The sequence below is a fragment of the Athene noctua genome, chromosome 1 (genome assembly GCF_965140245.1).
Source record: "Athene noctua chromosome 1, bAthNoc1.hap1.1, whole genome shotgun sequence".
In the NCBI taxonomy this organism is placed as follows: domain Eukaryota; kingdom Metazoa; phylum Chordata; class Aves; order Strigiformes; family Strigidae; genus Athene; species Athene noctua.
The window spans coordinates 131,097,957-131,121,352 of record NC_134037.1 but is presented as its reverse complement, the minus strand read 5'-3'; the positions used below and the strand labels follow the sequence as shown (position 1 = coordinate 131,121,352).

At 42.1% G+C, this 23,396-nt stretch overlaps 1 protein-coding gene across 15 annotated transcripts in view; it reads left to right on the top strand.

Annotated features, from left to right (window-relative positions):
* Positions 1 to 2,109: 2,109 nt before the first annotated feature.
* Positions 2,110 to 23,396, top strand: part of LOC141955760 (rap1 GTPase-activating protein 1-like) — a 50,909-nt gene continuing 29,622 nt past the window's right edge. For 9 of the 15 annotated variants that reach the window (XR_012632785.1, XM_074895390.1, XM_074895398.1 and 6 more), the window contains exons 1-6: positions 5,237 to 5,363; positions 10,398 to 10,491; positions 10,947 to 10,982; positions 16,947 to 16,994; positions 18,088 to 18,126; positions 18,224 to 18,415. Coding sequence is in view for 14 of the 15 variants with exons in the window: in XM_074895390.1 (XP_074751491.1) it covers positions 5,320 to 5,363; positions 10,398 to 10,491; positions 10,947 to 10,982; positions 16,947 to 16,994; positions 18,088 to 18,126; positions 18,224 to 18,415 (453 nt within the window). In the remaining variant the exon portion in view is untranslated. Of the gene's footprint in view, positions 2,265 to 5,236; positions 5,364 to 10,397; positions 10,492 to 10,946; positions 10,983 to 16,946; positions 16,995 to 17,752; positions 17,887 to 18,087; positions 18,127 to 18,223; positions 18,416 to 23,396 lie in introns of those variants that run through there. The other 6 variants (XM_074895408.1, XM_074895427.1, XM_074895381.1 and 3 more) reach the window with 6 other exon arrangements.

Below are 23,396 nucleotides of genomic sequence, written 5' to 3'. Positions count from 1 at the left end.
AATAAAGGTGGCAAGGAAATGTGAGGTGTTAATGCTCATATGGAAACAATTTCTTCTAGACTCTTTATTGACAAATGTGAAGACCCAGTCAGTTTATAATCTAAGGGTGATTTAAATGCTTGTAGAAATATCATGATATTATAATTTTATTAATCAGGTTATGAATAATACTTATTTAAAATTGCAAGATACCATAGTAGTCACACAATAAGTCCCGTATAATATTGAGAATAAAATGCATAAATTTGTGTTCCTGTATCTGTAGGTAGATATACCGGTATTGATATCTGCCATTTATTGAAAAGCTAACCAGGACTGCTTTACTAATATTTACAATGCCAGTTTTCTTACTTTTATTGAGTTCTACCATACTTTATTATTAGCCTACTTTTCTGGAAACAAAACATGTTTTAGCCAGTTTGTGTGGGTGTGTCTGCATACTATTATCCCTTAGTAACCCTTGCAGTAGTTATCTTCTTTCAAAATTATGGGATGGAGGTCTCAAAGAGAGTTTGTTAATTTGATAATTTTCTCAAAATTCTATTTTATAAAATAATGTATCTTTGATACACCTTTGATAATTATCTCAAAGATAATTTGTCCTCTCATCTCAGAAAAAGGTTACTATAAACTTAATTAAAATAGTCAACAAGGAAAATAAAATTTCCCGTAAGTGCCCCAAAAGAGGGAAAGGTTGCAAAGTGAGCCTCATCAAAGATTCAGCACAAGAGAAGGGTCCTGTAAGTGCTCCAGCAGATTCAGTCAGAGTTCCTAGACCTGGAACAACTATACAAAACATATCCATGGGAAATTCATTGTTCAATCTATACAACTTGTTGTTTCCCATGCTTATGTGAAAACAAAAAGGTGCAGACCTTCTCTTTATTTAAAATAAAACATTTCCACCCTGCATAATTGTAGAGAAAAGCTTGACAAAGCTTGATCCATGAAGGTTTGAAAACAACAACATAACTAAAAATATTTGTAGGTACCATCTCAATGCCCTCTTGAAAATTGTTGCTGGTTTTCAGGAGTCTTACAACTGAGCTTGCAATACCAACAATCATTATACAAAAATTAGGCCCTTTATTTTTAATGTAATTTCAGGAATCTCTTTATTACTTCTGGTAAAATTCCTGCACATATTTTTTCAAAATATGGGAAAAGTTAAACAGGGCAGGAGAGGTAATCATGACCTACTGTTTGAGCACCCTAGTGTGCTGCTTTTTTTTTTTTTTTTTTTTTTTTTTGTCTCCGCAATGCCTCTGCCCTGGCTATGTTCATGGGAGGAATTAACAGAAGAAACTACTGTGATGTTTGAGATGACTTAGTAGAAGGTCCCCCTAGCAGACTGATGGTACCAGAATGAGTCAGACTGAGTTAATCCAGTGCAAAATGGAGTGGTTAATTTGGCCTGTGAATTAAACCTAATTTTGCTCTGAGACAGATCTAAAGCGGTCAACCAGTTGTAGGTAGTAGCCCTCTACAAAATGCTTTAAATGCCTTCAGCTAGGTCTGCCAGAAGTTATTTTACCCTTGCCTAAGGCTGGTACTACATAGGAAATTCTTTAGTTATCTGCAAAAATTGTGACTGAACAATCATTCCAATCTACGGGTCAGTCTCATGACTCATGAGTACCAAAAGCATTTGCAGAAAGTACCATGTCATCCTGTCCCCTCAGATTATCCTCTTTCGGTTCCTTTGCTATGCAACTAAATCAGTACTAAGTAAGCAGTTTGCAGATTTTTCCAGTCTGCTGCTTTCCCTTCCTACTCTGATCATGAATTCACATGACTCAATTCACTGTCACCAAATAACTGTCATTATACTTGAGAAGACTAAAAAAAATAATGTGCTTTTATGTGGAAAAAACCCCAAACAAACAGCAAACCCTCTCATTTTTAAAGGTCATTCCTGCAGGTCTGGGATTAGCAGTGCAAGGAGCAGGATGCGGGTGTGCTGCATCTATGGAGCTGCCAGTCTGGCCCCCTTCCCTTAGGGCCAATCTTTGCTTAAGAGCAGGGCTGCTCCCCAGACCGGTTGTTCGATCGACAATGATCTCTAGTTTCAAATCCGACAGTACCGACCTGCTCGCTCTTCGCTCTCCGCTCATCCGCAGGTGGGGGCAGCGGAAGAGAAAGGGCGGGAGGGAGAGGGAGGACACTGCAACCTACGTGAATAATTGATGGTGTAAGGAAAGGAGAGCAGCTGGGTTCCCTGCCTCCATCCGCTCACCAGCTGGGGATGAGAGATCCTTGCTCAGGTAGGGGATGAATGGCTCAGCTGCTTTTATTCTCATCTTGCCTGCAATTCCAATTAAAGATATTTTGCATCTAGAAGGAATGGGAGCAAAGGTAGCTAGGGGAGGGTTGATCTAGATCTTCTCTGCTGCTTGGTTGTGTAACGGATGTACCTTGGGGCAGTTTCCGCCTCAGCAGGGAAAGTGGCTGTATGCTTTTTAAAAGACTTTGTGCTATACTGCATTGTGTAGAGAAGCAGCTGGGGAGAGAGAGAAGGAGAGTGGAAGTGGGGATGTCTGTGTAGGTAATGAGACAAACTGAAGAGGCAGAGGGGCATGAAAGAGGGTCTGTCCAGACTCAAAGGAATGCCACCCTGATTCTGTCAACCTTTGAAATAAAATGAGTCCAAGTGGGCAGTGGAAAGTGCTGTCTCTGCACACTAGCTGCTATATTTAGAAGCTGTGTGCACAGATCTGTAGAAACAGATGATGTGAAAACATTTATGTTTCTAACTATGAGTTTGTGACAGAGTGTAACATTATAGTAAAACATAAAAAAATACAAATTCTGCCTTGAAGAATTTACTGTTGAAGGATGTGCTGCTGTGTTTCTGTGATACTGTGCAGCTTCTGATGTTCTTACAAGGACTCAAATAATTAATAACATTGCAGAGATCAGATTCTGTGTTACAGCTAATACAGACTTCTCCTGTGTGAGCAAGATACAATGCTAATTCAGTTACAAGAATAAAAAAAAATATTTTAACAAAAACTGTGAAAATACATAGCAAAAGGTATAGATGTCAATTACTAGAATACACATATTAACATACCTGAAAGATACCTGAAGGAACAGAAACTTGCGTGCCAGTCCCTAAAACACACAGAACTGTAAAATGAATAATGATCTATGCGAATATAGACATATATGGATTACAACGTGGGACTGTAAGTACACAGAATTAGTCATATAAGAATGCAAGTATCAACAGAAATGAAATCTACTTAGTACAACTAAAGGCTTAGGTTGTTGCATCAGCTGTGTAAGTTGAGGAACAGTAAGGGGACAGGGGGCCTGTGATTTGTTCACACGTAGAAAGGATTTTGTCATATGATTATTGCTAAAGGAGGCTAATTAAACAGTAATTAGGGTATCTAATAATTGTTCACTGGTTTGCTGGTGGGTCTTGAGGGCTTTGTACACAACTGGAGTTGCACAGGTTAGGTGAAGCTGTGAGGCAGTTAAATGAAAGCAGAGCCCAGTGTGGTTTTGTATGTGAACAAAGTTGGTTCTTATCTGTAATGGCAAGCTGACGAAGAATGGGAGAAGGACCCCAGCCTCTCTATGTGCTTTGCTTTCAGCAGGGCCAGGCTTGCTATTGCTGCTGCTAATGACTCTGGGATGGGGGAGGGCAGTAGTTACTGCTGGCAGCCCTCTCTAGCAGCAGAAAATAATGTCTCTTCCTCTTTCCTGGAAGCAGCAGAAGTGGCAAGCTTGGCTCTTTACCTTAGCCCAGTCACAACTCTGCTCAGAAATCCAGGTGGATCAGGAATAAGAACTGCCTGTGCAGACAGCAGCTGCTGTATTCAGTACCCTGGACGTATCTGGGAGGCATCTGGAGTGAGGAGGGGGCCGTATGAGTTGGCCCATAATCTAGCATCAGAGCTGATGGGCAAAAAAAAAAAGAAAAAAGGAAAAAAAGAAAAGAGGATGACAAGAGGAAAAGGAAACACCTGGCCTCCATGCAAGCTCCTAAACCAGCAAGTGGATCTTCTCTTTGTCCATTCAAAGTTGCCACCTACCTTGATTGATTCCTTACTCCTTACAGTCTCTTTTCCCACTCACAGACCCTTGAAGCCCCCATAATCATCAGTAGGAAGCATTAGGATGAAATTGCTGCACACTTATCCCTAAAATTTTGATATAGCTGCTTGCTTTCTCTGGGTTTTTGTTTGTGGGTTGTTTTTTTTTTGGTTTTTTTTTTTTTTGGTCATCTATATCAGCTATCTCATATTTTGTCTGGTGTCTGTATTCTGCTTTCACTTGTCCTTTGCATCTTTTCCTAGCCGTCTGGCTCCTCCCAAATTCTGTCTCGTTCTGTGGTTCCTACTGTCCCATTCATGAATTAGAACAAACTCAGTATGAGGCTGACACTTGGCATAAGGTTGTAGCTGCTGCCTTTATAGGCCCTGGTGTAAAGAAGAAACATTACATCAGCCTATGGAATGAAATGGAGAATCACAGGAAAAAAGTATGTCCAGAAGAGCTCTGTGTTCTTATTTAAACACAAGTACATACATACTCTTGCAACAGAAGATTCTTATCCTCAGTTTTTATCAGAAATGATGATCTACTGATGAGTGAATGCAGATACACTCTCTGAGGTTTCAAGGTTTCTGACCTCTTAAAATTTGAGCTTCTCTAGAGAATAGCTTACGTTAGATCAGTGTGCTATTTCATAAGGGAGATGTAGAGCCAAATCGCTGTAGTACTTGACGTAAATCAGCTCCAAATACCTAAGGCTGATGAGTTTGTTACCTTTTTAGTGTTCCCTTGAAGGGAGTGGTAGGTTGTGGGGGTCTGCCTTAATGCTCACTTTCCCCTCTGGATACTGAGAGCTTCGGGAGAGTTGAGTAAGAGACCCCTCTGCCACCTTTGTTCAACACTGTCTGACCATCACTGACAGCCCAGAGTGCGGCTTCTTCCTCGGCTTGGCTGTCCCGGCAGCGTTCCTGTGGGCTGCGCACCATCCGCGGCTTCCCCAGAAAGGGGGGATCTAGGGGGAACTGACCTTCTACAGCGGAAGGGGCAGAAGTCATCATTCCATCCCTCGTTCTTTCATCTTTCCCCATCTCTCCTCCTCCTCGTCCTCTTTGTCTTTCCCGTGGCCGCGACCCGATCCCCGCTGTGAGGTGCCCTTGCGGTCTCTCCTTTGAAGCCCGGCTTGGGAGGAAGAGGAGGGGCGGGAGCGGGAGCCGGGGCTTGGGACGCAGCCGGGGCCCTTCTCCATGGCGAGGCAGGAGCGGAGGAGCCTCCTGAGGGGGGAACCCGGGCGCTGACTCAGCAGGACAGGTCAGCATGTTTTCCCGGGAGCACGGCGTCTCTGCCAGAGCCTGCGGAGGGTAGGTACCGGTACGGGGGCTGGTACCGGGTGGCCCCGCATTTCCCGCTCCTCCCGGGCGCCTGGCTCCCTGCCCTTCCCTTCCTTTCCCCCGGCAGCCCAGAAACAGGGCAGGGCAGCGGCTTCGGGCGCTGGGGTGAAGCGTTGGACCCCGTCCCGACCCCGGCGGTGGCCGCCGTGTTGTGGGAGTGGGAGGAAGAGCCCTCGGGGGTTGCCCGAAAGAGTGCGGGGCCGAGGAGAGAGAGGCCGAGGAGAGGAAGGTGAGGGACGGCGGGTCCGGCTCTGGCTTTGGGGGCCCCACTCCGGTCGGGAGGAGGGGGGCCGGTGAGGCTGGGCGGCTGCGCCCCTCACTGAAGGGAAAGAAGGGCCGCAAGTGAGCCCCTCTGGCTTTTCCCCTGCCTCCCTGGGAGGGGATGAGGTCTCCAGTTTGCTCTTCCCAGGAGGTGGGAGTGCTGGTGCGTGGCGAGATTTCCCTCGGGAGTTCTCCTTTCTCCTGCCCTGCAGCGTAGTGCCTGGTGAAAGCCAGCCGGGTTCTCCGGGCCTTTGCCATACCCTGCTCACGTTTCGGTGGGCCTTTTCCATAGCCTGCCCACGTTGTCGGTGCCAGGAGAGGCAGATCCTGAGCAGGGATTGCCCGCATGTGGGAGCAGAGGGTCTCACGGAAGCTCCCCAGCAGCCAGGAAGGGGCGTGCAGCTGGAAGTCAGATTCTGTAGGCAGGGAAGTTTGTAGCCATCTGACGGCAAACCTCGTCTCATCTGGAGTACTTGCTTCCTTTTCCTAGTTCTCTCGTGGTAATTCCTTCTCTTGAATTTTAGGAATCTGTGTGAGCAAAATTCAAAGCTGTACACGTGTTCCTAGAGTAAGGCTATTCATGTCATGTTTTTGGCTGTCTTCACTGAACACCTAAAACTTGTATTTGGTAGAGCGAATACGTCCCTCTAAGGGAGGAACGAGGGAATCAAAGAGCTGTTGCTCAAGGGAAGTGGTTGCTCAGAATTTTCCATATGAGCATTTCAGGACTGATCTTGTTTAAAATTACCGTCAGTTCTGAATTGCCTGTCCTTAGTGAAGGATTAAAAAAAAGTATCAGTGTCTCATTGCCATAATCACTCATCAGGCTGGGATTAGTTATTATACTGTCATTCCATAATTAGCTGTAAATCATGCTGTATTGTTTCTCTTATTGGAAGGCTTCCAGATTAGCAAAGGTGTTTATAATAGCTATGCACCCACTTCCCTGTGAACTTTCAGGAAGACAGTTACCTGAAGATTTGTCTATTCAGAGTGCCAAAAATGCTCTTTACCTCTGGAATACCTATGAAAGGATGTATGAAATCTGTCAAGGCCAATCTGTGCTTTTTTCAGAACAAGCATTTGTGTTGATTTGGTTATTGAACTGGCTCAGTTATAGCAGATAGGAATGATTTTGCGGGAGCTGTGTAGAGAGATCCCAGGACTGAAATAGCAGAGGATGCTGCAAGACAGGAATACAGGGCATGAGCAGAGTTGTGTGTATGGAGATAATGGTTTAGAGGTCTGCTAAGGTGCTTCTCGAACTGTTTCAAAATTGAAAGTGGAGTCTTTAGTAGTAGATCAGCAGTGTCTACTTTTGGTTTGGCTACCTGCTTGAAATGAATGCGTTGGTTACTGTCATAATAAATGTAATGATAAATCCTAGTTTAGTTTTCAGTGTTTTCCAGGCCCTCTGCTTCTCTTTGTTGCCATTTCCTGAAAATAAAGATTCAGCAAGCATACGTTTGCATATACATATTCCACTCCCACTCTGCAGAATTGCTTTTCTTTTTCAGAAGAAAGCTTTTCTGTGATCAAAGAGTTTGAAGGTCCAATTTGAAAAGAACTTTCTATAGATAGAGCTTAGTGTTTTTTATTCCAGAATTTCAGAATTCATGAATGGACTTTCAAGCAATAGTTATAGTGGGCTCAAATTTTTGTGATATTTTATGAAAGATAACATAAAATCTGAGTCATACTTTTGGATTTTTAAAGTCCCTCACCACATTCCTAACCTGAGATTGTGACAGAATTGAGAACATCTCTAAATGAGACTAGTGATTTTGGCATCTGCTGGAGTCATTTTGACAATAGAACTGTACTACAATTAAACGGTAAAGAGCAGTTGCTGCACGAAGTGCTCTGGGCAGTCCAAATTGTAGGGATGAATTTATGCTGAGAGAACAGGGGCAGGACTGGTCACACTGACATCATGTAGGAGCTGCTGGATTTTCATGTTGCAGGTGTGTATTTTACTCTCTTTTGAATGATTCAGGATTCAAACCAGTGACATGCCAAAGGGAAACACTATAGCATGCAACAAGGCCTTAGGGCATCCATTTGCACATAAGTGCTACTTCTCTGGAGATGGTTAGTTGCTGAAAATGAGAATGTATCAAAGTAAGTTGTTACCTTTTTAGTGCTCGCAGGAACTTCAGATTTATAAAAGAAATAATGAAAATCTTTCATGTACTGCCTTGGACATAAATTTTATTAGTTCCAAACATGCTTCAAGTAAATAAATAAGATGATAAATAAAGCATGTGCTGGTGTAAATATTCATTTAAAATACATTTGCCATCTAACTAGACCAGTATTTATTTAAGGATGTCAAGACTAACTCTTACATCTTGCTCTCATATACATTATGGCTTTAATCTCTAGATGCATTAAACATCTGCATTTTAGGAGAAATCTCAGGATGGAAGCATTGTGTTACTTTGTCTAGATCAACCTATATACAGGTTACATGATACCATTGGGCTACTACAATAAATTATGAATTGTCGGATAATTGGTAGGCATAGAGATTCTTGGACCTTGTAATAGTCTGTAGCTTCATGATTACAGCAATATGTTACACTTCCATGCAACAGGGAATGTAGCCTCTGGTTTCAAAGCAAGAGTCAGCATGACTTACAGATACTGATCTCTTATCATAGAAGCAGTAGGAGTCATGCATCTAACAGCTAGAGGGTTGCAATTGATCTGCACTATATGATCACATAACATGACCACTCAGTGGATAAGGAATTGGCTGGATGGTCACACTCAGAGTTGTGGTCAATGGCTCCATGACTGAGTGGAGAGCAGTGACGAATGCTGTTCCTCGGGGGTTGGTGTTGGGACTAGTGCTGTTTAACATCTTTGCTGTAGGCATGGATAGTGGGATTGAGGCACCCTCAGCAGTCTTCTGATAACACCAAGCTGTGTGATGCAGTCAACACACTGGAGAGAAGGGATGTGCCATCCAGAGGGACCTGGACAGGCTGGAGAGGTGGGACCGTGTGAACCTCATGGAGTTCAACAAGGCCAAGTGCAAGGTCCTGAACATGGGTCAGGGCAATCCCGAGCACAAACACAGGCTAGGTGATGAGTGGGCTGATAGCAGCCCTGAGGAGAAGGACTTGGGGGTATTAGTGGATGGAAAACTGACCATGAGCCATCAATGTGTACTCGCAGACCAGAAAGCCAACCGTGTCCTGGGCTGCATCCAGAGCAGTGTGGCCAGCAGGGCGAGGGAGGGGATTCTGCCCCTCTGCTACACTCTCATGAGACCCTCCCTGTAGTGCTGTGTCCAGCTCTGGGGGCATCAACATAATAAGGACACAGACCTGCTTGAGTGGGGCTAGAGGAGGCCGTGAAGATGATCAGGGGGCTGGATCCCCTCCCCTGTGAGGACAGGCTGAGAGAGTTGGGGGTGTTCAGCTGGAGAAGGCTTCAGGGAGACCTTAGAGCAGCCTTCCAGTACTTAAAGCGGGCTGACAGGAAAGATGAGGAGGGGCCCTTTCTCAGGGACAGTAGTGTTCGGATGAGGGGTAACGGTTCTAAACTGAAAGAGGGAAGATTTAGATTAGATACAAGGAAGAAATTCTTCCCTATGAGGGTGGGGAGGCCCTGGCACAGGTTGCCCAGGGAAGCTGTGGCTGCCCCCTCCCTGGAAGTGTCCCAGGCCAGGTTGGACAGGGCTTTGGGCAACCTGGTCTAGTGGAAGGTGTCCCTGCCCATGGCAGGGGGGTTGGAACTAGATGATCTTTAAAGTCCCTTCTAATGAAACCATTCTAAATGTATTCATGGTTGCATTACAAAATGGTGAGTCTTGTCTCTTGTATTAGAAGCTTGGGCTTTGTTCTCAACCCCATCTACGTGACCTTCATCATGACTTAAACCCCAGTTGTGACTGCTAGTAAAAACTGTGAATGGCATGGAAAGTTTATTAACAGTAGGAGACCTGCAGCTATCAGTGAGACTGTCCATAGTGCAATGAGCAATGCAATATATGTCTCTTACAGTGTATTGTTTGTGTTACTTTTTGTTTTCTCTTCTATGAAATCAAGTAAGTGCTGCTGCTATTTGTATACACTGCTGCTGTAATAATAATGTATTTTTCAATAGAAGATGTGCAGACAAAAGCCCATCTAATGTGCACGTTGGCTTTGCCAGCAGTGGTAACACAGAACCGTGCCTGTATCTCTCCTGGAAGGTGTATTCGTTCTGTTCTAGCACTTGTGTCTGTTATGTTCCTGTCTTGGAGACTAATACCCAGGCTGTGGCAACCGGGGCTGTCCTTTAGGTGCTGATTTCAGTGATATTTCAGAACTTTCAGGTCTTTTAAGATGGTTCAGCTTTGAAATCTGATTCCAAAGCTTCCTGTGAGACCTGTCTTCATTCTGCTGCCAATCTAAGATAGAGGAAGAACTTGGCAAAAAAGATCATTCAGCACTTGCACAACAAGTTGTGAAGAAAATATTGTGTGTGAACAGAGACAGAGCAATCAGGGCCAGAAGCTTTTTGCTGTTATATCCAGGATGTTTGCCGGTGAGAAGTGGTAAGTTAAGACAGCTCAGGGACTCTCACAGGGAATGACAGCTTCCTCATAGGCAAGAAGTGGTCTGGGGAGAGGAAGCATAAGCAGAACACAGCGGAAGGAGGCACTGCAGGCAAGCACTGGCATCTTGAGTTCTCCAAGTTAGAAGTTTTCTTCTCCCCCCCCCCCCCCGCTTCTACCTCTGTCTCTTGCAGGAGATCTGAGGAAGGGGTGTGCTGCTTCAGTGATGTTATAGACTCACGCACCCAAGGCTTTCCATGTGCTCTTGCTCCTGCTGTCCCCAACAAGGTAAAGTCAGTCCATGTTCGTCTGGCTCAGGGTTGGAATGTGCCTTGAACCACTGGGCAGAAGAAAGGGCTGAAAGCAAGCTCGTGTGCATGCATGTGTTATAGCTATAGTTGCCCACTTCTGTGAGAACCTTACACTTATTCATTTAATCATTTCTTACGCTATACTGTATCAAGTCAGTAGTCTGACCTCTTGAAAGAGAGAAATTCATGATACCTGTCCAATCAGGGTCCAGGTCAAGCTTTTGCAACACAACCTGAAGTCAATTTGGCTAGTTGTATTGTCCATGCTATCCATTACGGAAGAATGATTCTATCTTGTCTTCAGTGTGCAAGTAGTTTCTGTGCCAAAACATGGAAGGAGCTGTTGGCTCTGGTATCTGGGTTACCACAGAAGATAATGTTAGCTTTCGCAAGTGTTGAATTCTTTTCCCTGTTGTCTTTTCCTTTTCACAGACTGTGGACTTGTTTGAGATGATTGAAAAAATGCAGGTAAGGAGAAGTTATTCTGTCAGACTTTGGTATCTCTTGATTTTTCATAGCTAAACAAATAATCAGCTACTATTTCTCTTGTCACTTCACTGCCAATACCCTTTAATTTGAGCTTGCAGAATATTTAGCTCTTCTAGGCCCAAGCTCCTATGCCTGCTCTCCTATACCTACTCTTTCAAAAGCATTTCCTGTGTTCATTTTTCCAACCAACATGATGGAAGGGATAGACTCAAATTATTATAATACTGTCCTTTGCAGAAGTGTGATTCTGAGAGAAAATAAAAGTTGCATTAAGGTATCTCTGGCAGCTTCTTCAAGAGACTATGTTTCTGCTGGGTATCAGCTGCTAATGGCAGGTGATTAATGAGATATTAACATAACTGCATTTAACAAGGGCAAACAGTTTAGTAAATAACTACTGTAGTCCCTATCTTTAACTTGCACAAGGAAGAAGGGACTCTGGCTTAATTCTCTCATGGAAATATGTGCATTTAGTTGCATATATTACATTACAAAACTAAAATAGTCTAAAACGGGAAAAAAACAGCCCTGCCCTACCAAGTAAAGAGATAGTAATATAATGATATGTTATATATGTTATATATCTAACAACAAAATCCTTAAATTTTTCAGATGATCTGTTCTCAGAGCATCCTTACAGACTACCAATATTTTCTCTAAGTGGTACACCTTTAAAATGCTGTGGTTAACTTTCACCTAACAACATGTAGCATGACACACAACTCCTCCCTTTTATTATCTGCAGGAATAAAATTATAAGAAACAATTAACTTTTTTTTCTGGAAATTGGCCGATCAAATTATGGATACGAGGAAAATGCAATAATTTGGTAGGATTATAAAGGTGAGGAGGTGGAAGGTGGCAGCAGAATGCTGATTATATTAGAGTTATGAGGCTGAAGTACTATTTGGCAAATGAGAAAGGAGAAGTAGGGGAAGAAGGGGCTGGGAGTGTATCTTCTGTATATTCATGTGTAGACAGACACAGACCTTGTTTGGTTTTGGTTGGTTTTTAATTTAACTTGCTTTGTAACCTGACTTGCACTAGGAGAATTAATAACTGCTGCATAAGTATGACAGCAATTGTTTTGAAAGAAGGGAAGAACTATGTTTTCCAAAAGAAAAAACTCCCCACTCCAATATTTCTTTTTATTATTTGTTGTGATCTTTCTTTATATTTTTCCTAATTATTTATTCTTTTCTGGTTTTACTTTCCCTTTCCTTCCATTTGACTGGCTATCTTTTAGATTTGTTGAATCATTCTTGAAAATTAAATGTGGGATTTTCATTAGCAGTCAAGTGAGTAAAAGGCAAAGCAGGAGACTTGAACATTTTTCCTGTAAAATAACAACAACAAAGCCACAGAATTAGTTTGTGAGTACTTTAACAATCAGGTTGGAATGTAATTTTTTGACTGAAAATTAACATAACTATTTTGCCTATGTGTGATGAATTAACAGGTAAAGTTGTGCTCTCTTTTTAAACTGAAATCTGTCCCTGAGATCTGGGAATGAAGTTTGCACCCCCCCCCCGCCTTTTTTTTTAAAAAAAAAAATCTTAATAATCATTACTTGAAGAAAATGGGCTACTGGCGACATTGCTCTATGTGTACAGATGTAGTGAAGTCACAGTAAATACTTTGTTAAGGATACTTAGGGATGTATTGTTTCTAGATTGCTTCACAGTTCAAGCAGTTAAAAAGCAAGCAAATCTTATTTCAGCCAATAAACCCAGATGTTTCAAGTCTTCATGTCCTTATATAGCCAATCCCTCTTCTCTTACCTGCTTTTGTCTTTTATGGTGTGTTGTTCACTACCTCTATTCTGCGTTTGTACAGTTTCAACATATCTTTCAGTCTTATTTTCTCACAACTCCTTTAATGTTTTCTTCTTAATGTCCACTTTTATATCTAAGTTGTCGGTTCTGAGTCTCCTCAAGGCACTGCTCTTTCCCCTTAAAATACATGTGTTATTGTAGCATTGTTGTGCCATGTTGGACCTGACTGTAGGTCTGGACAGCTCTTTTTTGTTCTGCTGTCTGTTCTTTCATCCTGCTCAGGCCTGTCTTCCCTGTACAAGACCCTGGGAGTATCAGATTCCCAGACTGATGCTGTCTCCAGTACTGCCCAGGGGGACAGTGAGGGAGGGCCTTTTCTTAAAGGTGGTGCTGCAAGCCAAACTAGACCAAACCGGAAGGGTATATCAACAGGTAACTGAGACTGCTATACTTTATGCCTGTCCTTTTTGAGGAATGACAGAGATCATCAACCAGTTGTTCTGCCCATGCTTGGACACTTAAACAGCTTTTGCTGTACATTCCCTGCGGTCTTGCTTAACCTCTGAAATAAAGCTTTGGACTATACAGACTAGGGCTGCGTTCAATCTTTGCCAGTATCTTAAGCTTCACTCTGGAGGAGAGGTTGGTAGATTTAGGCTTATGTCTTCTGCTCCCAGGCTACCAGGAGCTCCTTTAACACTGCAGTTATGGCACGTTCCTCCACTCTTTGTCGAGGCTCTGATAAAAACAGAAGCTCCTTTACAGCAGCCTGGGAAGTTTTCCCTCAGGCCTCTCTTGAGATGCTGGCCTCCTACCAGGACCTCCTTTGAAACTGGAAAGTTTTTGCAGTTATTGGATCTGCCAAAAATGCCAGGGAAGAGGAGAGAGATCTTACACAACTGCAGTTTTCCAGCCTCTGTTTGTGTGTGTGGAAACCCCCAGTGCATAGCAAGTTTGTCATGGTACTTTCCACAGTTCATTCTGGAAGGCATGGGGATGCTTGGGGATGCTTTGTACCTACGTGTCCCTCCTGTCTTAATCCTATTTTGATAGAGCATAGGACTTGTTGCCCCAAAGAACTGTTCCAGAGACCCCTATTTCAGAACCTAGCTTTCCTCATGAGACCCAACACACTAGGTTGACAGGTGAAACTCCAGATCACATCAACAAAACATCCGTTTGCACTTTGTCATGCACTCCACTTTCTTGTATTTATGACTTCCCCAACTGCAGAATGGTTACTTACTACCTCTGGAAAAGGTAAAGATTACTTGTCAGCCTCTGTTCCATCTGAATTTTACAACTCGCTATGTCCTGGTAATTAGTTGTTCATTCTGTCAGTGCTGTCATTGCAATTTGAAACAAATCTTCTGATTTCCCTATGAAGAATAGTTCTAATTTATTCAGACTTTGTTGTTGAAAATGCAAATTAAAAAAAATAAATTTGGGGGGGGTGTCTCTCTCTAAGGTCAGCTTTTATAGTTTGATCCTGTGTCACCCTGTAGACATTTTGGCAAGCTTCTTTCTCCTAATATAGTTAAGGAAAATAATTTTTTTTTACTATTGTTATGTTATCTGCAGATTGTTCCTTACTTGCTTTACTGTGTTTCTATATTTAACCAACTAAAACTTGTTAATGCTATTTTTTGAGGTTTTGTTCAGACCTGTGAAGAATACCCTCGTGCATCTGCTACTACTGTCCATTACCCTGGAGTTTAGCCATACCGGTTTACTTTTGGTGTTTCTAAGAGATTTTTGAAGGTGTTATGTATTTGTTGTGAGCTCAAGGTCTGGCTCCTTATCTTTTAATGAAGGTTATGGCTCATTTTTTAGGTTCTTTTAATAAGCTTTCTCATTTTTCTATAACCTCATTTTTATGTGTAGTGGATACCTTTTTTTTTTTTTTTCTTTTTCTTTTGTTGCTCCTTCAAGGAGCATCCTGGTCATTATTAATCCTTGATGTAATGTTACTATTGTTCAGTGTTAATGTTGCTATACTGGCAGTTTTTTCACCCTATAGGGCTGGAGCATTGGTGCCAAACTTTTGCTCTTGAGCTTCTTAAATCTCCATAGTAGAGCTCCACTGAGATTTACATATTTCTACCAGATCCTAGTTTACAAGTTAGTTCCACTGTAGAATACTTGTATAGACATAGCTTTGTAAATCAGATCCTGCTCATTTTCAGAACAAAGTTGAGAGCTGCTTATCCTGTTTGCAATGCCTGATTAGCTAGTCCATTAACCAGTCATTGATGGTGTATAAAAAATGTAGTCTCAGCATCATGTTCCAGTATGAGAGTTACAAGATTTAGGTGACAGTAATTGAATACTCATGTTTGGGTATAAGGGAAAGCTACAACTTCAGTCCTGGTCTTCAGCTTCCAATGCAAATTTTGCCTCTTATTCTTCTGTCTGTATTGATGCCCACTGGGACTATGGCCAGCATTTCATGCAGCCTGTTGGCCCCCATATTATTTTGCCTTCTTGTGTTCTGGGCCACTGCTCAGTCTGTGTTGGGGCTATTCTCACTAAGTTTTTCCTGTTGTGTGCTTCTGCTGTGAAAGTGTGGTGGAAGAGAGCTACTGTTGCCATAGTGAGAAGGCAGAGGATAGAATAGCCTTAAGAAAGAATCAAGTCTGGATGCCAGCTGCTGTTTCAGGAAGTAATTAGGTATCCAGTAGTCTTTTGCCCTGCCATTCCAACCCAGCTCACATTAACGGTGCCTAGGAAAGCAGATGTTCATTCAAGGCTTTGCTATGTGGCTCCTTGCTGCCTGCAGAAGTCTGTTGCACTAGTCAGATGTATAGATGGAGAGCAGCTCTGATTTTCTGTCTTACCTCCAAGAGACAGATTTGTTCCCTTATGTGGATGGAAGCAAGACACATCATCTACTTAATAAGAGATTTAATCCTAATCCTCAAAACAAGTGTTTGTTACTTCTCTTAACCCTGCTCTGAGGTTCTTTGTGCTCTGCTTGACAGTATCTTCAAGGGAGAGGGAAGAGTAGAACAGGAATGAATGGTCTGAAATGCTGTTCTTTTGTGTTCTGACTTTATCTCTTCCCTTTTTTTATTGCTTGGGATAGGAAGTAGCTAGAAGAGATTAGGGAATTAAATAAGATAATCAGTTTTGGAGATAGTTGACAGAAATCAAAAGTATTCTGCTTTTTAAGAAATGTAAGGTGGTGGGGGAGCTTTGTAATTTTTAATGCCAAACTAGGGGACTGGCTGTCACATCCCTCTCAGATGAGGGAGACAAGTGACTCGGATTCGTGAATCCCTAACAGAGTGGACAATGGTGAAACAAGTCTCAAATCCAACCATTTATTAACTACCCTCAGTGTACTAACTGAACACATGATAATTGGCTAAGTAAGTTGTGGTAAGCAATACAATATGCCTTATATTTCTTAATAGGAAAAGGAAAAGAGGGAGATAGAGGGAATAGGGAAATACAGATCACCAGTCTGGGTTTCTGTGCTGATCCTGCCAGTGAGGGTTCCAGGAGGTGGCCGTCTTCTTCGCTTCACTGCACGCTCCAGGACCCCCCTCTCTTTCCCCCCCTTGATTTATAAACACTTGGGTCTGTCCCCTAGGTAGACCCACATACCTATGTATCCCATGGATGAGAAGGATAAGGTGTTTCATGGGATGATGTAATTAGCATGATTGTGATAGCCTTCGTTAGCATATTGAGAGGTGTTAACTTTAATATGCATTTTGTGGATAATGAAGCAAAGGTAATTCACTGGACGGATGGCCTTTGAAATTTGGCCAGGTGCCCCAGAGCAGAGCCATCCTGTCTCCACAGGGCTCCCTCCTCCAGATGCATCTTGTGTTAGTGGGACAGCCTTATCAGCTTTGATCTCCACACTATCCAGACCATGACTCATAGTTTTGTCTTGCGAGTGTTTGAGGCATTCCTTCAATCAACCTCAATTTTTGCTTTCTCAGGCTGTTTTTCTTAGTTTCTCACAGGCCTGGTTTCTTTCTCTCACACTGGCCAAGTTCTAGCTTTATGTCTCCTGTTTATTCCAAACTTGCATAAACCAGAAAATTATATAGAGAGACAAAATATTCATATTTGGGATACAGAGAAGAACACAGAGGGTAAGTGAAACAGACATGCTAAACCACAGGATTCACTGTCTGTGACTTTATGTTTCCAGGGAAGTCGTCTGGATGAACAAAGATGTTCCCTTCCAGCTCCTCTCAAGGTCAGGCCAAGTCATTGTGGCTTCCTAAATTGATGAGAATGGCAGATAATTACTGACCTGTCTTGAAGTGTATTTTCATCTTGGTGTGAACATGGTGCCTACAAACAGCCCAAGAACACACATATGCTTGCGCTGTTTGTTTTTTATTTTTTTCTTATAATGTTGCTGCACAAGAGGGTGAAACTATGTAGCTGAAATAGAATCAGTACTTCCTTTTTTCAAATTTAAGTGGTTATTAACAATCTTAGTTTTTGACTAAGTAATTTCTTAAATTTTATTCAGTGTAAGAATCATAATATTACTTGTGAAGCCACATTGCATTTATTTCAGTAGTCTGCTTGAGGACTCATATAGATGCTACTAGAAAGCTGGTTTGTTTCCCTCAATATCAGGCCAATGAGAACAGATCCCCATCTGTAAATTCTTAACTCTTCCTCTCCATTCCTTCAGTCTCAGCTCAGGCACAGTAACCTTAAAATCAACCTTGACCTTGAATTTACTCTTGGAATGATCTTTAAAAAAAGCCACATAGAGAATTGATACATCTCAGTTCTGACAGATAGTCGGTGCTCTTTGTGATGATGGAAGGGACATCCAAGAGGCATAAAGTGACTCAGATACTGCTCCTATTCCTGCAGTAATGCCTCAGCACTGCTCAGCTGTATACTACAGGTCTAGCTATGGAGATGGTACAACCTTGATCTCACTGTAAATAACAGTACTATTTCTACCATCCCTACTGTCATCTCTATCTGCAGAAGAACAGCAACTGTCTAACAGTGTGTGGAAGGAAAGGAGAGACACTGTTACTCCTAACCTCATCCAATTTGCTTCTAATTTGGCTACCTCCTCATTTTGCATGCCTGTATTCTGTGTAGTTTCAAGGAGGAAGGTGGGTGAAATTGAACTCCTAAATATATTGTTCTCAAAGTTCTATATTACAATGTTGAGACTTGGGAAATGGAGTCTAACCATAAATCCTAAAGTATAACTAAAGAGGGACTAGGACAGAATGGAACAGCTTGTGCCATCATGAGAGCATAACACTTTAAAAGATGTCATGCATTTTTGCTAATTTTTTTTTTTATTTCAGACAGAAGAGGAGTATATTCCTTACCCCAGCATCCATGAGGTGAGTTAGTACTGCTCTCCTCTGTTTTTCCTTGGACTTTATTGGCCTTTCAGCTTGTTCACCTTTCAGCTTTCTTGTTCTCTGTCCTCCTGAATAGGTATTACAGAAAGGCTGGCCATATCCTCTCATTATCTTACCCCAGTTTGGGGGCTACTGGATTGAAGGGACCAGCCACAACCTCTCCAGCTTGAGTCCAACTCTGTCTGATGTACCTTTTCCCTGGAGTGGTAAAGTGAAACTGGAAAGTGACCCTACAGCCAAGCTGTACCGCAAACATTTTCTGGGAAAGGTAAGAGTTACCTTCAGAGCCTTCTCTGCCCACCCAGCCTCAAGGCTGAAATGTATCTCAGGGTTTTTCTGATGGACTTAGACATAACTGCACAGCCACTCCATTTCATCTCCTCATGATGCCTTGGGCTAATGTAGATAAGGTATATGCTACCATATGGTCTTAGTGTGTTAGCTTGGTCCTGTCCTCTTGTGGTCTGTTCATTAACAGAAGAGAAGGATTTGCACAGGAAATGCTTATGTTTGGTTAAGAAGCTCTTTTGAGACTCCTGGACAGATGCCAACCTTGGTAATAATATTGGAAATGAAGATGATATTATTTTTAGAGGGGACTTCAACAGTGACTGTGCAAGCCCCTCAGTAGTAAGCGAAATGGTCCCTTTTCCTTTGTGTAGATAAGTAGTAAGTACGGTCACCACAGAATGTGTGTGAAGAATCTGGACAATGTGTTTTACAGTTGTTTGATTTAAGTAAGTTTGGTGCTAAGTGTTCCCTGACTTTAAAAATTCCAGTCTGACAGATAGGGAAACAGAACTTGACCTCATGAAGTGGGTGTTTGGTGGCTGGCCATTAAGGTCCATCTGGGTTGGCCTGTGAAATGTGGGGGCTTCAACCCCAAGCCCCAAATTAAAATTGACATATGGGTGATTCCCACAGCCCTTCACAAAGGGGGGGGTGAGTTTGCCTTTAGGCTTTCCTCCAGGGTGTGGCCGGCCTGGCAGGGAGAGCCATTGGGTAAATGAGCCCCAGGTGTCCCACATTAAGTAAAGAAAGGTCAGGTGTCCCATTTAGAGATAAAAGCTGGGACCACTTGCAGGAAGGGGCAGTGTCTGTCTGTGAGGTGGATGCACTTTGCAGAGTTTCCTGTTGGGGAAGGACCTCCTGCCTCCCTGGAACTGGGCTCCAGTCAAGTCTGGCCTTTCTAAATGTGGGCTGTGTAGAGATTCAGTATGTGGCTTCCTTGGTCTTATGTGTTTGGCTTGTTGACTTGGTTGTCTCCTGTCCCTTCTACAGGAAACTGCATTTCACCATATATTCCACCCATTGTTGGTCATGCGGTGTCATTACTGGGGTCAGTGGGATTGATGTCGGTTATGTATAATCTGATTGACTTGTTTGTACCCCCAGTGCTCACCCATGTACTGACCCTTTTGTATCAAATACAGTTTGGTTATTGGTTCATCTTTATGCTGGCTGTGTCCTTTATGCTAGGCCTAATAATTGGCAAAACAGTCTGTTAATTGATTGATTCCCAGACTGGATCTCAGGATGATATTAATCATCAAGGACAAGTAAGAACAAACACATTGGCATAAAGAGAGAAGAAAGCTTCACTGGCACCTTATTCAGTGGTCTCCTACTGCGACTGCTTAGTAAGTTCAAAAACAGGAAGAAGTGAAGTTTTGAGCAGTGCTGGTGACCTGTTCTGCAATAGCTGGGTTTGTCTGAGTGAGCTTGTGTAGTATGCAACACTAGAAACTAATAATAATATAATTTATATACAAAGTATCCTTCCTGGAGGCTCCTCTCTAGACTGACAGATCTGCTGTACAGTCTGCTAATGGACATTTATCCTGTGACATTCTGGAAGCTTTCAGTATGCCAACTGTAGTTATTTTTCTGTCATGGTAAATTTAGGGTTGTGCTTGAAGGTTTCCACGGCCAGCTAGGATGAGAGGCAAATTGGGGTATGATTGTAGGATTCACTGCTGACCTGATAGCACAGAACAGCTGAGGTTGGAAGGGACCTCTTGAGCTTATCTTGTCCATACTCCTGCTCAAGCAGGGCCATATCATCATTGTTCATTACAGGTGAGATACAGGAGTTCCCATATCATTGGACTATAATGCAAAGTGCTCAACCACCACTGCTTCAGTACTATAGAAGAACTCTTTCTTATATTCTTCCTTTTCTACAGTGTCCAGTGGTTTTTTTTTGTCTTGAGATGAATGTGTGTCTATGTTCAATTAAACATGCAAGTTTTTGAGCAAGCCAGTGTCAGAAAAGAACAAGGTGAACAGGACTCATCACAGAAAACTCTACCCATGGGTAGAAAACTTTACTCATGGCTTAAAGTCTTAGGTAAGGAGAAAGCTCAGAGCTTTTCCCCACTGACAGTATTTCTTCAGTGCAAAGTTGGAGAGACCAGTGATTTTGAAAGGATTAGGTCCTTTTCTTGCTGATAACATGGGGAGGTTATGTCAGAAAGGTAAAGAAAGATCTCTTGCATGCTTTGAATATCTGCAAACAGTTCTTAGCTGAAGCAGAGTCCATAAGCATCATGCGATGGGAGAGTCATTGCCAGTGGTTTAGGGAGTGTCCTTTAAGCAAGATGAGAGATTAGAGTGTGTATGGTATTACAAACTTAATATGCATGTCTGTGTTGTGGGTGTGCATATACTAGGTCACTCAAACTCAGAAAATTATTTTTATTTTTTTTGCAGAACATCTTACAGAAGATCCTATGAAACAGACATCAGAAAAAGTGCTATGACATACAAGCCATAGCTCAGTCCATTTCTTTGTTTCATGTTCTATATTTTATATGAAGATTACACAGTAGGATTAATTTTGCCTGTAGGAAGAAGGCTGCAAAACCTTATGTCTTATACTGTGGGAATTATTAAATGTCTGTGTTGTTTTTCAAGACTAACAAAGAGAAGTAGCTTCAAGCTAGGAAGGATTTAATAAAGGTATACATTGGAAAGGCTAGGCAAAGAATCTTAGGGTGCGGTTTCACAAGCACTTGAAGCTGCCAGTGCTGATGGGAGAAGCTTTCTTGCCATATACTCATATGTGGTCATGTATTTCTCCATTATGTTGTCCTTTCTTTGTTCTGGTTAGAGTATTGTTGCTGCAGTGCTGGAACTGTTGGGGAACTTAGTCAGTGGAGTCCTCTCAGCAAAAAGAACTGTGTCTGAAGTTATTACTGTGTAATTGTAGCATAGCCTAGAACAAAGAGGTGGAAACTCTATGAAGCAATCAAAGGACATTTTTATTATTAGGTATAATTGTAATGATCTCTTTTATTATTTTAAAGTATCTATTTTTTTTTTTTAAATTACTACAGGTCTATGCTTTTAGTAAACATGTTCTGCGAATTGCTGAGACTGTAGGTCTTCTTATATTCAGCATCATTTTCCTCTGGTATGTGTTTTGGAGCTTGGTCCTGTTTTCCTGTAATGACAAGCTGACATCAGCCCAAGATTTTTCTTTTTTTGTTGTTTTTTTTTTTTTTTTTGAGTTTTGTCTAAGCGGAGGTGCAGAGAGGGCCTGCAAAGAGTCAACCTCATTATTTCAGTACCAGCCCAGTCTTAGTGGTACTGTGTTCTGCACTTGCCAACAATGGCAGTAGCTTCTAGGTCCTTGTTGTCATCTGACTGGCAAACAACACCTTAGACTTTTCCAACAAGAAGGCTTGCTGGAATAATAGTCCTGCCTACTCAGTATTACAACTTTATTAGTTATTTATCACTGTTGATATATTTGGATGTTCAGGTATTGATATCTTCCTGCAGGTTATCACGTTATCGTTTAGCCAACAAAGCTGCTTTTCTTCCTTCTTCGGGGATGAAATCTTCCCGTTATTTTACCAGGTGACCAGAGGTTGCCAAGTTTTTTCAAAGTTTTTTTTTTTTTTATTTTCAGTTGTCTTGAAGGAAGAGAATGGGCTGATGAACCCATTTTGAATCCTGTAAACGTCTTTTAGTGTTCTCTGGCTTCCTATGCTCCTGTTGCTAAAAGAGCTGATGAAACATATCAGGTACCATAGGAAAGATGTCTTTTGTCTGGTTTGTTCATCTTTGGTGTGATTGCTGTTAGTGAGTAGTGAATAATAATTCTATTTCATCAAAAATAACCTGAGTGGCAAAGAACGTGGCAGCTATCTTAATAGCTTTATAACTTATAAGGTAAACTGTCCGCACTCCTTGTGTATTCTGTTAGTATTTTTCCTTGGCCCCATGGAAGATACTTAAGTGCTTTTACAAACATCTGTTTGAAATTCAGAACTTCCTTTTAGAATGCCTTAAATGTTACAGAAACTACTTATATGGCTGAACAGATTCATACCTCTACATAAGTCATCTATGCTGCAGGCTATCTTGTCACCACTGAATTGCAATCTTCATTATTAACCCAAAGCCTTTTGGTGGTTGATCTCTAACATCAGGACAGCTAACAACAAATGCTGTTGTACGTTGAAGGACTCCAAGTCTGCTGCCTTCTGGTACCTACATGTTTTTACAGAGGAAGAAAATCACAGAGGAAAAAAAAAGTCATAATGAGGAAATCATAGTTTTGTTCAGGTGTATGATTACTCAGATCTCAGTTGAAAACCCAGGCTTACATTCAGGAAAAGATCTAGGTATCCAGAGTAGCTTTGACAAAAATTCAGTTAAGACCTCCACTAATTCTGGTGCCTGTTCCCTTGTGAAGATTGCACCCCTTTGTGCAGCTCTGCCCAGTTATGCCGGCTGCAGAGCTGATAGCCTAGCCTTCAAAGCAGCTGAGACCCCAGTGTGTCCGACCTGATGGGGTCTGGCTTAGAAGTCTCCTCAAAAGGCGTCCTATTTTCTGGTCTTTGCAGCTCAGTGTTACTTTTTGTTGCAGCTAACCTCAGGCTTTGGCTCCTATTTCTTTGTACTGCCTTCTAGTCCCAACTTTGGTTGGCATTGTTCTTTTTCCTTAACAGCCTGTCTTGGGCATCCACCCTAATATATGAGTTCCTTGGTTTACAGACTTCTTTTGATTCTAGACTTCAACTGATCATTGAGCATGCTCTTGTTTTGCTCCTTGAATTCATCTATTCCTCAGCTGCTCTGTCTTTCTGCTGTTAGTCACAGTGATTGCTGTACCTGATTCTTGTTCACATCCCCAAAATCTATTAGTATACTAAAAGTCATGGTCAGGAGAAATGAGCTGCTCTCTCATCCTTTGTGGCTTCCTTTGATTTCAGCATTTCTTCCCATGTACGGATAAG